At 45.6% G+C, this 14794-nt stretch overlaps 1 protein-coding gene and 1 long non-coding RNA gene across 6 annotated transcripts; one reads left to right on the top strand and one right to left on the bottom strand.

Annotated features, from left to right (window-relative positions):
- The first annotated feature begins 74 nt into the window (after nucleotides 1–74).
- LOC13036479 (uncharacterized) lies at nucleotides 75–13521 on the top strand. Of its 5 annotated transcripts, none has more exons than XM_015183453.2 (5): nucleotides 75–389; nucleotides 3761–4095; nucleotides 5166–5255; nucleotides 10356–10527; nucleotides 11944–13521. In XM_015183453.2, exons 2-5 carry the CDS (start codon nucleotides 3781–3783, stop codon nucleotides 13359–13361), a joined length of 1995 nt encoding a protein of 664 aa, XP_015038939.2. In that variant the 5' UTR covers nucleotides 75–389; nucleotides 3761–3780; the 3' UTR covers nucleotides 13362–13521. The 5 variants fall into 5 exon arrangements, with proteins under 5 accessions (XP_015038939.2, XP_015038938.2, XP_033241624.1 ...); XM_015183452.2 differs by lacking the exon at nucleotides 75–389 and adding an exon at nucleotides 1715–1819; XM_033385733.1 differs by lacking the exon at nucleotides 75–389 and adding an exon at nucleotides 3132–3227.
- Nucleotides 4694–5881, bottom strand: LOC117185598 (uncharacterized). Its single transcript, XR_004471100.1, has 2 exons — nucleotides 5443–5881; nucleotides 4694–5383 (listed from the first exon to the last, which is right to left on the bottom strand). It is a non-coding gene; the product is annotated as an uncharacterized lncRNA (long non-coding RNA).
- Nucleotides 13522–14794: the final 1273 nt, after the last annotated feature.

Consider the following 14794-nt stretch of genomic DNA (forward strand, 5'->3'; position numbering starts at 1 on the left):
AAAACCGTTCGAAAGCTTGCGTTCAGCCTCCGGAGCTTTGCCCGCAGAGGGCGCTGTGCGTCGCTCAGGTGTGCTCTGCGCTGCGCAGACGTCGGATCGTCAGTCTTTCAGTTTCTTCACAACGCTCAAGCAGTGCGCACGCGCCGACCCCGCAAGTTCCGCAAGCAGACGCGAAGTGCGTGGCGCCGGCGCCCAGACCAAGACATCATCGAATTGAGACATCAGCCCCGCGTGTGTGTGTTTGACTGCGAGGGTGACGAAGCGAAAAGCCGCAAAGTTCACAAGGAAAATTGTGAAAATTGATTTTCACAGAAAGGCGCTGAAGCAGAGCCAAGCCAAAAGCATTGTGTGCTCATCTACTACAAAAAAAAAAAAAAAACAAAAAAGCGGTGCGTGTGTGTTCCATCAAACATAATAATTGTATTAACGATTGTTCGGTCAAGCCATACGAAACTTTTGCTGTAAAAATTATACCTCTCTAATGGGCCACATGACCTTATGCTTTCGGACAGCGCTGAGGCCATTGTCGGTGGTCTGCTCTGGGTCTGGGTCTGGTCGCATTGGTAACGTTGTCTTAGGTCAAGGCGGCAGCTACCTCACAAACCGCCTCATAATTGCTCCTCGCCCCACGCTCTCCATTCCATTCCTTCAACGCGGAAGTGTAACGCACAATTATAATCGCATTTCGCATAATTAAAGACATCAAACAAGTTTGTTTAGCCGGAGCTATTCTATTTTGATTCTCATTTCCTGCTGTACGTACGAAAAAATAACAGACAAACGAAACGAGTCTAAATTGTGATCAGAAAAGTGCTCATAAATCATAGACGGGCCTCTCCGTGCCTCTACGCATGCGCCATGCAATGTTTGTGCGAATTTCACACTCTGTGCGAAATCCAAACAAAGTGGAGACAAACAAATTCAGGAAACCGAAGCTACGGATACTCTTACAGATTCATATAACCTTTCGAACTATTGTCCGTAGAGATTATTAACTACTTATATGGCTTATGGCTATGGAGATTGGTTCCTTAAGAGATTATTGAGCAAACAAACAGGTTCATCCCACAAGGACTTGGGTTTAAACTAATTTAAATAAAAGCATGGACATAGCACATCACGATCGGAACGACTACCTTTTCTGCATTTCAAACATCTGTTCACGATCGTAATACCCTCTACAAGGGTACACATCATACAGAAAAAACCCAGGCATATTCAATTGGAAATTTACACGGCAACGCAAGACTCAGTCTTGCTAATTGTGGGCTGAGTCAGACAGAGACAGAGATTGAGTCACAGCTAAAGAGAGAGAGAGAGAGAGAGAGAGAGTCAGATGCAGCGAAACGTCAATGGCGCATGCGCAACAGTTTTGCCCGCTTTGGGGTTTCTGGGTCTCTGTCTCTCTGCCGCCTCGTCTCCGCTCTGCCGCTGCCGCTGCCACTGCCTCTGTTTCTGTCGTATGTTTTCGCTTGCGGTTTCTTTCGTGTAATTGTGACGCAATTTTCGTGTGAGTTTGTTTTAGTCTCGCTCCGTCAGCCCCGTCCCCCGATCCCCCGATCCCCCCTCCCATGACACGACTTGATATAGTACTGAAAACGAAAGCGGCAAAAAATCAGCTAAATCTGCGCTACAGATGCAGCTACGAGCATAGCTGTTTCTGCCGTGTGCAATGTGCATTACCTTCAAGTGGCTGGCGGCTGGTGGCTGGGGGCTGGCTATCCGACGACTGACTTCCAGTTAGTTGCAATTCGCACGCGCCTAAGCACAGTTCGCTTCCGACAAAGAAATACAGCAAAAATATAGAGGAAACTTTACGGTATAAATGTGGCAATTAATTAATAAAGTTGGGCTTCAATTGGAGCGTTACCAGTTTAAGGTGGGGGGAGTGTACGCGGGTGGGTCTTCCTTTAGTTGGGGTTTCGTAATTGTTTGCTAACTGCTGCGCTTCATTGACTTTTGGCCAAAACAATGGCCGAAACGTGGCTTTCTGTGGTTGTTCTCCTGCTCTCTGTGTATTTTCGGTTCTCGGTTCGCGGTTCCCGCGCATTGATGCAACTCCGCATCGCAACGGACCTGCTGCGGTTGCCCACTCAGCCGGGGCCGGAGTCCACAACTGTTGGTGGTTTGGAATGGTCTTTTTGGGCGCAACTTTAATTAATTTGTGCGGCTTTGAAAAATAATTAAATCAGTTTCTTAATTGCCCTTAACTTTCGGGGGAAGCTGGAAAGTTGAGAACAAAACGAAAAAAATAATTAAAATAAAAACAAAAATCCATGCATAATACATAATTGAATAATGGCCAGACACAAGTATCAATCGCTTTTAATTGCTGCAACAGCTTATTTTCGATTTATTGTTTAATAATTTATTGAACGTTTCTTTTTTTGTGCGCTCACTTCACGCCGTCGACGTCATAGCCGATTTCATGGCCAATGTCAGTAAGAAGTGAAGTGAAGTGCGCTCAACAAGTTTGTTGTATCTGTATCCGCGTGCGTAGATAGAGAGAGCAAAAACAAAAAAAAAACCAGATACATCACAGCCGGAGATACTTAGATACTTGAACGCAGCGCTGAAAGAGTTTCGAGTGTACGAATAATCAATTTGAGACTGATGAGAATCTTCTCAACAGATAGCCCAACGACGACGACGACCCGGAGACTGACGCACTGAGGAGACTGGCAACGACAGTGTCGAATGACTAGACGAAAGAATCTGGTTTGCGAAGGCGCTACCAGGTGCAAATAGAACTCGTACTGTCTGTAGATTGCTTCTGGGTCTCGTTATCGCCTTCGACTGACGACGACAACGACAATGACGGGGCTTGTATGTTTTCGATGAGATACGGATACAACAGCTGCGTCTGCTGCCTCATTATCGACTTCTACATACATGCACATGAAATGTGGTTCCCATTTTCCCTGCATTTCTCCCATTTTGCCAGACATTGAGCTTCGGTTGCTGGTTGCGGGTTGCGGGTTGCCGGTCTGCCCCAGGGTTTTAATTGATTTTCTGTAGTTTGTTCAAGTTTTCAAGAAACCCCTTTTTTCTAATGTTTGGCCTGCGGGAACTGCGAAACTTTTGATTTATGTGAGCAAATTTCGAGCACTTCGGGCCGCCCACGGTGGCGTATGCGTAATTACGGCCTTTTGGGTGGCAAAAGTTTGTCGGGCCAGCTCTGGTAGCAGTTTTGCTAATTAATTGCGCTTCGGCGCAGCTGCCGAAAGGTGAAAGAATTGCCCACAGAAAGGTGCAAATGATACAAGTGGTTGCCCCATCAGACACACACTAGCACACACACACCCACGCATGTGTAATATATACAAGTGTGTGCGCGCCTGTGTACGTGATGGGAATGTCAAAAGCAGGATGAGGCCTCGAACCGATGACACGCCCACTCAGCAAGGGAAATAAAACAGTTTGGCACCATTTTTCACAGGCAAAACTAAGCACGAGACGTTGTGGCATACCCTCCCCTCTCTCTTTCTCTCTCTACGAGTATGTGTGTGTCTGTGCAGGTAATTAGATGTGTGACTGTGTGTGTGAGTGTGAGTTGTCTGTCAAACGCCTCAAGTGTTGAAAATTGGCCAAATTTATGTCGGCCCAAACAGTGTTATGTCTGGCCTCTCGGCAGTGCGGTGCGGTGCGGTGCGATGCGGTGCGTGTGTGCCGAGACATAAATTGCATGAAATGCCACAGACGTGTGCGACCTTGAGAGATTCTGGATTTAATTCAAGCCAACTTCTCCGTTTATTCGCAGTTGAAACTTGAACGACAAGGATGCTCCAATTGTGCACCATCTACGCCTGCGCCAACGGAACGCTGGGCCTGAACTTGAGTCGTGCCCCCTGGGACCCGTATCCATGGGTCAGCGGGGTGCAGGAGAAATCAAATGCGGCGCGCGGCGGTGTCCGCCTTGGCGATACTCTGCTGGAGCTGAATGGAGTGGACATACTCGGCCTGCGGATCAGTGAGCTGGCCAATCGCCTGGCAGAGCACTGGCAGAGTGGGGCCGAGTGTGTGACCATGATGGTGTGGCGCCAGCAGGCGGCCCTCACATCGTCCGAGGATGCCGAGGAGGCATCCCATGCTGTGGTGAGTCGAAACCGCGCTGCCACTTGCCGCACAATTGGCATGGCCTCCCGAAACCCATGCAGATGCCTCAAGTGCTGTCAGCCTGTACTTGTAGCTGATTTGCCGATGGTTAAATGGGGCATTGTCATACACGAATGTGCCGCAAAGTGGCTAGGTACTGTACTGTACTGCTAATGCTTGTTGCCGCTGCTGTTGTTCACGTGCCACTGAGCGTTACGTAATGCTGATTGGCTTAATGACTGCTGGCTCTGTCTTAGCAATTAGTCGCTACAGCCTGGTCTACTTAGCCATTACCCCAGAGTGCTTGCCTCAGAAGAGCACCAATCATTCGATTCTGCTTTTAAAAATGCATCTACCGTACATGTATCCTTGACTTACTTTGGGTTATCCAATCGAATGCTATTCATTTATGCTGAATGCTGAATGGGCCACATGTAAAATATATTACAAGGCCCCAGCCCGGAGGTGTCCTGCCATTGCCTTGGGGCTTTGCCATGGGCGTGTCCGTCTGTCTGTCTGTATGTCTGTGTTTGCTGTTTGTCTGTTGCCGACCGAGAAGCTGTTTATTTTATTAAATTCAATTGAATTGAAATAATGCAATTTTGTTCTTGACACATCATGTGTACTTTATTACAATTCAATTGACCCAAATGTCCTCAAAGGGGTGGACCCTGTCGGACAGTCGAAAATTGCTGCCACACAGACACATTTCTGGCATACCTGGTGCACGTGGAACGTCCATTTCAATCAAGGCTGAAGGCTATGCATCTGCATCAAATCGAGTCTCCGTGTGTCTGTGTGTCCGTTAAACAGATTAAACTCGACCATGGATGGATGTATGTATCTCTCGGATGTAACATGCATCCTGTCGGTGGCAGTATAATCATTTTATTGAATCACAATAATGCAGTGCTTTGCTCGTTTTGATAATTGCATGCAAATCCGTCCAAATGGATGCATTCAATACCATTAAAGGCATTCCTCGGACTCATTTGATTGCAATTCTCTCAACCTTGAAGCCAAAACACTAAAATTAACCAAAGTTTTCCCCTCGCTTTGTGTCTTTGCAGCAGCATGGAATTAATCAACAATCGCTGCAAAAGTTTGCAACATGCCTTCAACATATTTCCCAATTACTGGAGTGTCCTGTGTGCCTTGAGGTAAGTGGGTGAGGTGCGGGTGCGGGTGAGTGGCATTGCCACGAAAAGGCCAATCCAGACCGTCGTTGCATGTGCGTTGCATATCGATGAGGTCGCCCCTGTGGCCCGTGCATCGACAACAGCTCGGGCTTTAGTTTTAGTTCGTCATTATCTAAACTCAACTCGACGGAACTCTCTCAAAACTTACGTAGTTGCCAGTTGCCGCTTGTTTGCCTTTGAGAGGCTCTCCGCTGCTGTTACTGCTAGTCCTGATCCTAGTCCCAATCCCAGTGCCAATCCCAGTGGCAGTCGCAGTGGCAGTGGCAGTGCCGGTCTCCCAGTCTCCCAGTCCCCTTCCGGTACTGCGTTGATTTTGCTGCGCAAGTTTGTTGCTAATCACTTGACTGTATATAAAGTTTGCAACGTTGGGCTGCTGCCAGTGATTGCTGCCCTCTTGACTCTTGGCCCCTAACCACTCTCACCACTCTCTCTCTCTCTCTCTCGCTCCCTCTGTCAAGCAGGTATGTATATATACCGTGCCGGCATTGTTTACTCAATTACTCAAACGACGCACCACACCAGAGCCGAGCCTCAGCCACCTCCACCCCCACCTCCAGCTTCATTCATGTCGTCATGTTGGCAGTTAATGGCCGTCGGTTATGTTCTGGCCAAGTGTTTTTATATGAGCTATGAGCACACTGGCTGAGTGTACTACGATATTAATCAGATATTTGCCAGCTTAACTTATGCTTTTCCTTGTTGGAAAGTCCTTCTTCCAGTTTAAAAGGTTCGGTAAGGGTATTCTTGCCATCGATTCTAGCTCGTATTTACCTCTTGTTTTTGTATATTTTTTTCTTCGTCCCACATTGAAGTAGATTTTTGATAAATGTTTGCTCTGGCATGTGATTTGATTAGTTTGGCAAAATACATATGTACAAGCGAGTATATGCACGACAAAGTGATTGATTATGTCGTTTAAAAATCAAATATTGACGATTAGGCAGATGTGTGCGCACACATATACATATATATATATATATAGGTATATGTATATGTATGTATATAGGTATAGCGTAGAAAGTCAGTGTGCCTAATCGTGTCATTCGCCCGCGGGTCCACCCTCCTTCTGGGTGCTCCTGATTCTGTCCTGATTCTGCTGCGCCCCAGAGCTCGTTGTGCATTTAAATTGAAGCTGCTGGCGAGTGTCCGGCTTTAAATTTATTTATGCCCAGCTTGTCAGCAAAAACATAAATTTAATTAATTAGACAAGATAAAGAGTGTCCAGACCTGCAGCCCCCGCTCCGCTTGCCTCTAGCCTCTAGCCTCTTGCCTCCTGCCACTGGCCCGTGCAGGCGGCCATTTAAAATGTAAAGTTATTTTCAAATGAAATTCTCGCTTGCAGCACATCTCCGTGTGGCAGTGTCACTGTCCGTGTGCTTGTGTGTCTGTGTGTGTGTGTGTGGCTATAAATTAAGCATGTGCAGGAGACCCGGACCGGACTGAAAGGACATATCGCTCCCAGCCTCCTCGTACCCTCCCTGCCCCCCAGAAATAGCCACGCTGCAACGCCTTCAAAGTGGGGCAGCCAGCTAGAGAGCCGCCACAGAGCTGTCTGGGACTCGAACTCCACTTGCAGCTGCACTGAATAATTTGTTTATTAACCCAAAATCAGTTTATTCTGGGATACACCTCCCCATCGCCTCTATCTCCTATCTTCTATCTCTATCATCTCTGGGATATCCCCATGCTCCCTCTCCGGCCTGCGGCTTAGTTGCTGGAGAGTCCTTTAGATTTGGCAATTATTACTGAAGCACGAAGCTGGCATTATACGAGTTTTGTATTATGGGCTACTCTAGTGCGAGTATATCCACTATATAGTGCCACACTCGTATTCCTTATGCATGCATGTGCATGTGCATGCGTGTCTGAGCGTGTTTGGGTTCTATTTATGTATGCAAAAACACACACAAGTCCATTAAGTTATTAAGGGATTTTGTTTTGCTTGATTTTCAATACTAGTGCATTCTGTTCTCGATTCCCTTCAAAAGATAATCGCTGGCATTAGTCCTTCCCTTGCCGTTGGCATGCTCCTGGCGGTCGGATAAGGCAGGTCGGATTTGGCATTGGGTTTCCCTTGTTTGACATTAAATCGGGCATGAAACTGTTTTTGTTTCATTTAAATATGCATAAATTTGCAGTTCATTTAATTTTCATAAATTTCAAAAGCAAACACAGCCCAGTCCTGGAAATTCAAGGAATTGGCTTTCAACATCAAAAGATGATTAACTTACACTCGGCTTTCAACCAAAGCCTCCCAGGCTTTTCTTGAATTAAGTAAACGAGTAAATTGGGAAAAATGCATTGCCTTTTGAGATTTTATTAAGTTTCATCTCCCACTTGTGTGAAAGAAACACACAATCGTTGGATTGTTGTTCGAGTAACTTCTTGACATGGGATCTCTATGTACTTTTCACTAGAAACGCCTTTTGCACGCAGGTGCCATCAGGCACCTCAAAGCTTAAAGCTGCTTTGGGATTTGAAAGGGTTTAAAGTCGAATTTAATTGGTCTTGGTATTTTTATACCCGATACTCAAAATGAGTATTGGAGGTATATTAGATTTGTGGTGAAAATAGATGTGTGTCCATTTCCAAAAGGAATCGTTTCCGACCCCATAAAGTATATATATTCTTGATCAGCATCAATAGCCGAGTCGATCGAGCCCTGTCTGTCTGTCCGTCCCTATCAGCGCCTAGTGCTCCAAGACTACAAGAGCTAGAGCAAGGACATTTTATATTCGGACTTCTGTGATATGTCACTGTTACAAGTATATTTCAAAACTTTGCCCCGCCTACTTTCGCCCCCACAAAGGTCGAAAATCTGGTGCAGATACGAGAAAAAAGAAAACGCAGGATTGTAGAGGATGACTATATCTTCTAGAGTGCAAAATCGGACACAGATAGTGTAATTCTATAGCCAGAATCAAGAAAACAATTTCATTCTTTCTCGCTCTGTCTCTCTCTAACACACAGGTTTCATGGTCGGTTTTGCCAATTGCAAAATCTGAGTTCTAGGATCTCAGAACCTATAAGAGCCAGAGCAACCAAATTTGGTATCCACACCCCTGTGATATCGGACCCTGACCGTTTCCTGTCAAAATTTCGCCACACCCCCTTCCGCCCCCACAAAGGACGAAGATCTGGGGCATCCCCAAATCTCAGAGACTATTAAGGCTAGAGTAACCAAATTTGGTATCCGCACTTCTGTTAGATCTCACTATAAAACGTATATCTCAGAATTTCGCCCAACCCCCTTCCCCTTGTCGCGTCATTTAATATTCGCGGCGTCTGCCGGAGGAGAGCCATACTGACTAAGAATCGGGTATAAATGTAGAGTTGCGGTCTCCACAGCAACTCACAACGTTCCCCCTCGTTCTACATACTATCTACATACATACCAAGTTCACTCTACATGAGGTATACATGCATTCTACACACTAAAAGTGCTGCATACCTTCAGGCTGACCTATAAAAAGGTAGCAAAAGTTGAGCATAAATTTGATTAAAAATACCAACAACTATCCAAAATGAACAATCACTCAGTCAGTGCAAACAATTTTTATATGCTCTCGTTTCCGCATTCAAACCAATGGCCGGACGGCGATACAGCGAATGCTTCAATTCCGATTCCGATTCCATTTCCACTTCCATTTCCAGCAATATTTGCTTTGCTTAGATCATTTAATTGATTTCCATCACTAATTGGAGTCTTTGTTTATGTATGGAAGGGTATTAAAATAGAAAGCTTTTGCTTATAGCCATTTAAGCCAATTTCAAACAATCAAAAACGAACAGAATTAAAAACTATTCCGCACACGTACAGCTCTTGAAAATGCTTGTAGTTGTGTAGTCTTATTTTGTATTTGTATTTGTTTCCGGTTTTATTTAATAAAATACTGGCAGGGTATGTGGTTTTTGTAGCAAGAATATCAGCCTAGTGTTCCCATATTAAGGGAAGTGTCCAAAGGCCCTTGTTTATTTTTGAGAGTTTTCCCAGATCCATCTTAAATTTTAGAGCTCAGCAAAAAGGCAAGGAGACATCGAATAGTCCATTCGACAGAGATGTAACCTTCCGGCTTCTGTCTCTGTTTTTAGTTTAAATTGCAAACGAATCGCTTTACATTTGTAATACTTGCAAAGCAGTTTGGCCAAATCGGTGAGAGCAAAAAAGTATGGAAAGCTTCAGACCAGAAATTGTTTCTTTATTCAGCCAAATTTATGTTTGGCTGCATATTTACAACAGTTTTTGCCCCCCGAACACAGACGCACACGTGTCTTCCCCCCTTTTATGGCGGGGCAGAGACAAAAAGCATCATACAAATTTCAATACATATTCTTCAGTCTGTCAGTCGATCCGATTTTCCGCTTTCCGTTTTTCTTCCATTTTTTGTTATATATGTTTGTACGTATATTTTTGTTCTCTGTTGTTTTGCAGTGTTTTTCAGTTTTGTGAGGCGATGCCAGGGCCAGCTTGAAATGCGCAAAAGTATTTTTGTGCGCATCAAAAACTCGTTCATACAGTTGTATTATTTTAAATCCGCTTGCAATATTTTCAATTTGATTTTCAATTTAAATGGAAAGCTTTCTGCGCACAGCATACCCAAAATAATACATTTTGCATGCCAATGCGAGAAAGGAAAAACAGGAGCCGGAGCCTCAATAAGGAGAAGGAGAACCATGTTTCGGTGAATTCCGATTGATGCCCTGCCCCGACAGAGCAATAATCAAATTTAGTTTCATTTTTGAGCATTATGTTACATATGACGTTGACTAGAATTGCTTTTTCCTCAAAATCCCATTCGCATTACAATCAAGAAGCAATCAGAGAGTGCTTCCTTTGAGTGTGCTCACTATCCATGATAGTTATAATTAAATGAAATAAACCACATCCCCCCCAACACACACACATACTCCCCCTCCATTGTATAATTATGTATATATTTTCACAAAGATTTTCCTTTCTTTTTTTTTTCTTTTTTGATTTATTCTCACTTTGCGGCTGCACTTCCTTTGACTTCGGTTTTCACCCCTTCCTGCCTCGGGCCAACAACCAACAAAAATCAGGTCATCAAACCACCTGGATGGCAGTGCTGCAACGGACACGTGCTCTGCAATAATTGCCGCAGCCGGTCCGTGAAGTGTCCGGTGTGTCGTGTGCCACTGGGGCCCAGGGGCCGCTGCCTGCTGTCGGATAAATTATTCACCCTGCTGGCGGAGAACTTTCCCTGCGATGGCGGTGAGTGCAACCAACATTTACTTACTTGTATTTATAACTTTTATCTATTTAATCGTGGCAAAACGATACCCAAATTAGCGTCGTCATTAGGCGACATCTGTCTGGGTCGGGGGTCTGGGATCCTCCGCCCACCATATCAAAAGATATATCATCCAGCTGTCATTTACTTTGTGCCAAAAACTTTTGAGTAGCGCCAAGTGTCAATGTTTCACTTAAATCTCGGCCGAAGGAGACAGAGTGGGAGAGAGAGAGAGAGAGTCTTGAAAGCAAATGAAAGGAAAATGTGAGCCAAGTCAAGAGTGCTTGAAATTGAGCGCAATGGCTCATCTTTTCGCTGTTGTTCTTCTTCTTTTTATAGCATAATTATGTAACATAAATTGCTAAAGTTTTTCACGCTTTATGCCGTTGCCGTTGCCGTTGCCGTTGCCATACTGTTGGCATTGCGTTACATATTCCTGTTGTTTCCGCTGTTCTTTCGCTTAAAGTTTGGACGCCGCCCTCGTTGCCATTTTCAATCTGTGTCCGCGTCCGCCTCCGCGTCCGCGTCCGCCCAACTCAACTTCAAGTGAAGTTTACAGCGTAGGTAACAAGCGGCAACAAGAACAAACATGAACGAATTTTCCGCCGTTGTCTGCATTTGCTTTTACTTGTTGGTCTTCAGTTTTTTTGTTGTTGTCTTTTTTTTACCAACTTCCTGTGCGTTTTTGTAAGGGCTGTACACGGTACTAGAAGAGTGCGTGGGTTTATTATATCCGAAATACAGGAAGTAATACCAAGTAAATAATTATTTAAATTTTGCAGATACAGAAGATATGGATACGAGATATGGATTTGGCTTACAAAAGTCGCTTCTGCCCCCAAGAGGGCCAGAAGGATGGCTACCTGATTAGCGGGTATCTTACAGTCGAAATCATATCTATAGCAGTCCCTAGCAGACTTCTTTTCTTGTTTCCTTTTGTTTAGCTTAGTCTCTGCTTAGTACGTTTTTATTGCTTCTACATTAAGTGTGCATTCTTTATGTTTTTGCTGAGATTTCCCCCACTCCCCACTCGCCTCCCCCCTCCTCTTGCTCCGTTCATATTTATATAAAGATGGAGAAATTTATTTACTTTTTTTTCTATTTTCATTTGCCACTTAAACTTCTTGAGAGTTTCCTGGCCAGGGGGCAGGAGCTGGCGGTTCTGTAGAGTTCGTGGAAAGACCTAACGAGCGCAAAAGGACAATTCCGATTGCAGGAAAACTTGAAAATTTCAAGCCATCAACAATTGTGCGTATGGAGGGATGCAGGGAGGAGCTTACGGGGACTGACTTTGGGGCGGCCATAGATATTTATTCGTGGCAACATTTATTGCATTTCCATTTTGGGACCTATTTTTTGTTGTCCAATTCGTTGAACTTTTTCCGTTTTTGTTGCAGGAAAACCAAAAGCCAACAAGGTGACTGCGGACCAGGACCACGACCAGGACCCAGACCCGGACCCGGAGGGCCAGCGAAAACCGAGCAGCGTCAACAAGTGCACAAATGAATATCATAATCAACCAAAAATGGCGCTGGCCAAGTCGAACTCCGGCAAGAAGTGCGGCAAACAAATCTCCAGGCAACTGCAGCTGGACGCAGTGGCAGTTGTGGTTCTGAATGGGACAGACAGCGGAGCAGGTGGATGTGATGGGGGAGGCGACTCCCCGTTGCAGCAGCACCGGCAAATGCCAAAGGGAAATGAGGCAAATGCTCGAATTCGAAATAATGTCGCCGACAACAACCGCAACAGCAGCCGCGACGAGAGCAGCAGCCAGGGCCAGGATGAGGACAAGAAGGTCCTGCAACGTTGCACACTGATAAAAGTGCAGCACCAGGAGACTCGTTTCAACGAGGCGGAGCAGAAGAAGCAGCTCCTCGAGCTCGAGAGCAACAATATGCTCGTTAAACCAAAGTTAAAGTTGAGCAAGAAAAGTTGGCGGCTTACAGGCAAAGATCAAGACGGATTGCGCAGTGATGAAGTTGCAAACATAAATACTGGGCAGCTCGAGGAGCAGCAGCAGGAGCAGGAGCAGGTGATGCAGTCAGCTGGCGGCGGCAAAGGCCAGCTGCTATTTCAAAATTATCATTGCCCCACTGGGAAATCATGTATCTCTAGCTGCAGCAGCAGCGCGGCGCTGAAACTTTCCCAGCCAGCGGGACAGGCCAAATTGTCAACCATCAAAGATGGGGCCAGCAGCGCAGAGGCGGCGGCCACTCCTGCGGCAGCCGAAATTGCAGCGGCCACCTTATCAGTGGGGAGCCATAAACAGGCGCCAGCATCTGAAGTAAATCAGGCAACGTCATCCCTAGTTTCGGGGCCGACGGGTGCGTCATCAATAAAGTCCTGCGAGTGGCAGCTCCTGAGGCATCTCAGCAGCGAGCACCGCCTGGCCGTGCTGCAGTCCTACGGCACGTTCGGGGAGCGGCTGCACGTCCAGCTGCCGTCCCAGCAGGCGGTGGCATGCCTCAGTCTGAGCGAGGATGTCAGCCCGGGCCACGAGAATGTCAGAGTGCACACATTTTTCCTGGCTGTCATACCGATCGGCACAGGGCAGGGGCATGCCGTCTTCCTCTGGCACCTGGACCGGCCACAGGAGGAGCCACAGCCCCACTTTGAGACTGTCATCGAGACACAGTGCGGGCGTGTCAAGTGGTTCGGACCTGCCCAGTCACTCAGACGCAGTTGGCCGGAGATTGCTGCATCTGCCCATTTCCTCACCTGCCCCAGCCTGGAGGAGAACGCCTGCGCAGCCTTTGATATCACAGTGAAAGCAAAATCCTTCCGGAGTCGCCAGACTTCTTGCCAGAATCCTTAACCATTTAACCCACTTAGTGATTAGTTTAGCTTAGTGTTTAGTGATTAGTGAAGACTGCAAATGAATTTTCCCCTTTAGAATCTGTGTACTTTACTACCAAATTTCATGGCACTCTCAGAGTAGTTCAGAAATAAAATAAAAACCCAAATGCAAATACAAATGGAGCGTGGAATCAAAGTCTCTTGACGAGCCTTGACGGCTGTGTGCTTTGTAAATTATATTTGCATTTTTTTTGGTGCCAATGTTCGTGTTCGTGTATTTATTCGAAAAAATGCCAAACGCAATTTGGAAATGTGTTTAATGTGCAATATTTTTAATTAATAAAAACATTTAGAATTTTGCTGGCCAGGCAATTTACGAGTCAAGCAGTTATCGAGGTTTTTTATACCCTATATTAGATGGAAGATACACGTATGGATATCGGAAACGGTAAGGCTCGGTAAGCGCCACAGATACCCAACATCGATGCACAGTTTCGCATTTTAATAACATTCTTGTTTTTTGGTCAAGAGTATTCCTGTTTCGTGGTTCATTAGGGGGGGAATTTTTCTTGATGAAAAATAACTCCGATATTTGCATTGCAAACCAGCAGAAACAGCCGCAGCAGGAGGCAGCCACGACTAGCGCTTGTCTGTTTGCTGCCTCCTGATAATTGACTTGCATGCAAATTAATGTTTTTTGCCCGATGTACTTGCTGCTCCTGCTCTTCCCTGTGTGGGTGTGTGTGTGTGTGTCCTTGTGCGTGTGGGCGTAAATTGCCGCCTCTTCTGTCCGACAAACAGTAAACACGGGGCACAGACCATCGAGCTATTTTCAACAGTGCCATGCAATACATAAATCTCTGCACCATCGATGTTTACTATATTTAAGGAAAAAACTTCAATTTTCATACAACGAAAATCACAGAGTACTATAGTGCTGTATAGTCCGTGTTTTTGGGTGGCTGCCTGAATGTGCAGGGGCAAATAAAGGAACGTTTTGCTTTATTACAGGTTTTTTTTTTTGGTTTTTTTGCCTCGACCAGCTTTGGTTTGCCTTTTGTAGCCTTTCCACGCTGTCGCCTGTTTGTTTTTGATGAGCCATCATCATCGTCATCAGCTACATCATCCATGCCATTGCCATCTTATACACTGCACTGCACTGCACTCTACTGTACTGTACAGTACTGCCCTGCACTGAGGCCTGGGTTGTGTGTATCGAGCAACAAACAAAAAAAGTGTACATAGTTAAAATAAATTAAAAATTTCTGCACACGACACTTTTTTTCGCACAACCTGACGCATTATGTGTGCCTCTGATGATGAGGAGATGATCTGGTTGCAACACGAGAAATGGTGTTGGCGGGTGGGTGGACAATGAAAGTTCTGTTCGGTGTCCTTAGCGGTCCATCAGGTAAATTAAAAAGGCTCCGGCATCGCAATTACGAAAAAACC

Source organism: Drosophila pseudoobscura, chromosome 2 (assembly GCF_009870125.1).
Source record: "Drosophila pseudoobscura strain MV-25-SWS-2005 chromosome 2, UCI_Dpse_MV25, whole genome shotgun sequence".
Lineage (NCBI taxonomy): Eukaryota > Metazoa > Arthropoda > Insecta > Diptera > Drosophilidae > Drosophila > Drosophila pseudoobscura.

Bases quoted from the DNA above. Each gene is read 5' to 3' on its own strand.
- LOC13036479 (XM_015183453.2), top strand. From the start codon at position 3,781: ATGCTCCAATTGTGCACCATCTACGCCTGCGCCAACGGAACGCTGGGC. The intron at 4,096-5,165 runs GTGAGTCGAAAC...GTGTCTTTGCAG, and splicing joins AGGAGGCATCCCATGCTGTG to CAGCATGGAATTAATCAACA. The intron at 5,256-10,355 runs GTAAGTGGGTGA...AACAAAAATCAG, and splicing joins AGTGTCCTGTGTGCCTTGAG to GTCATCAAACCACCTGGATG.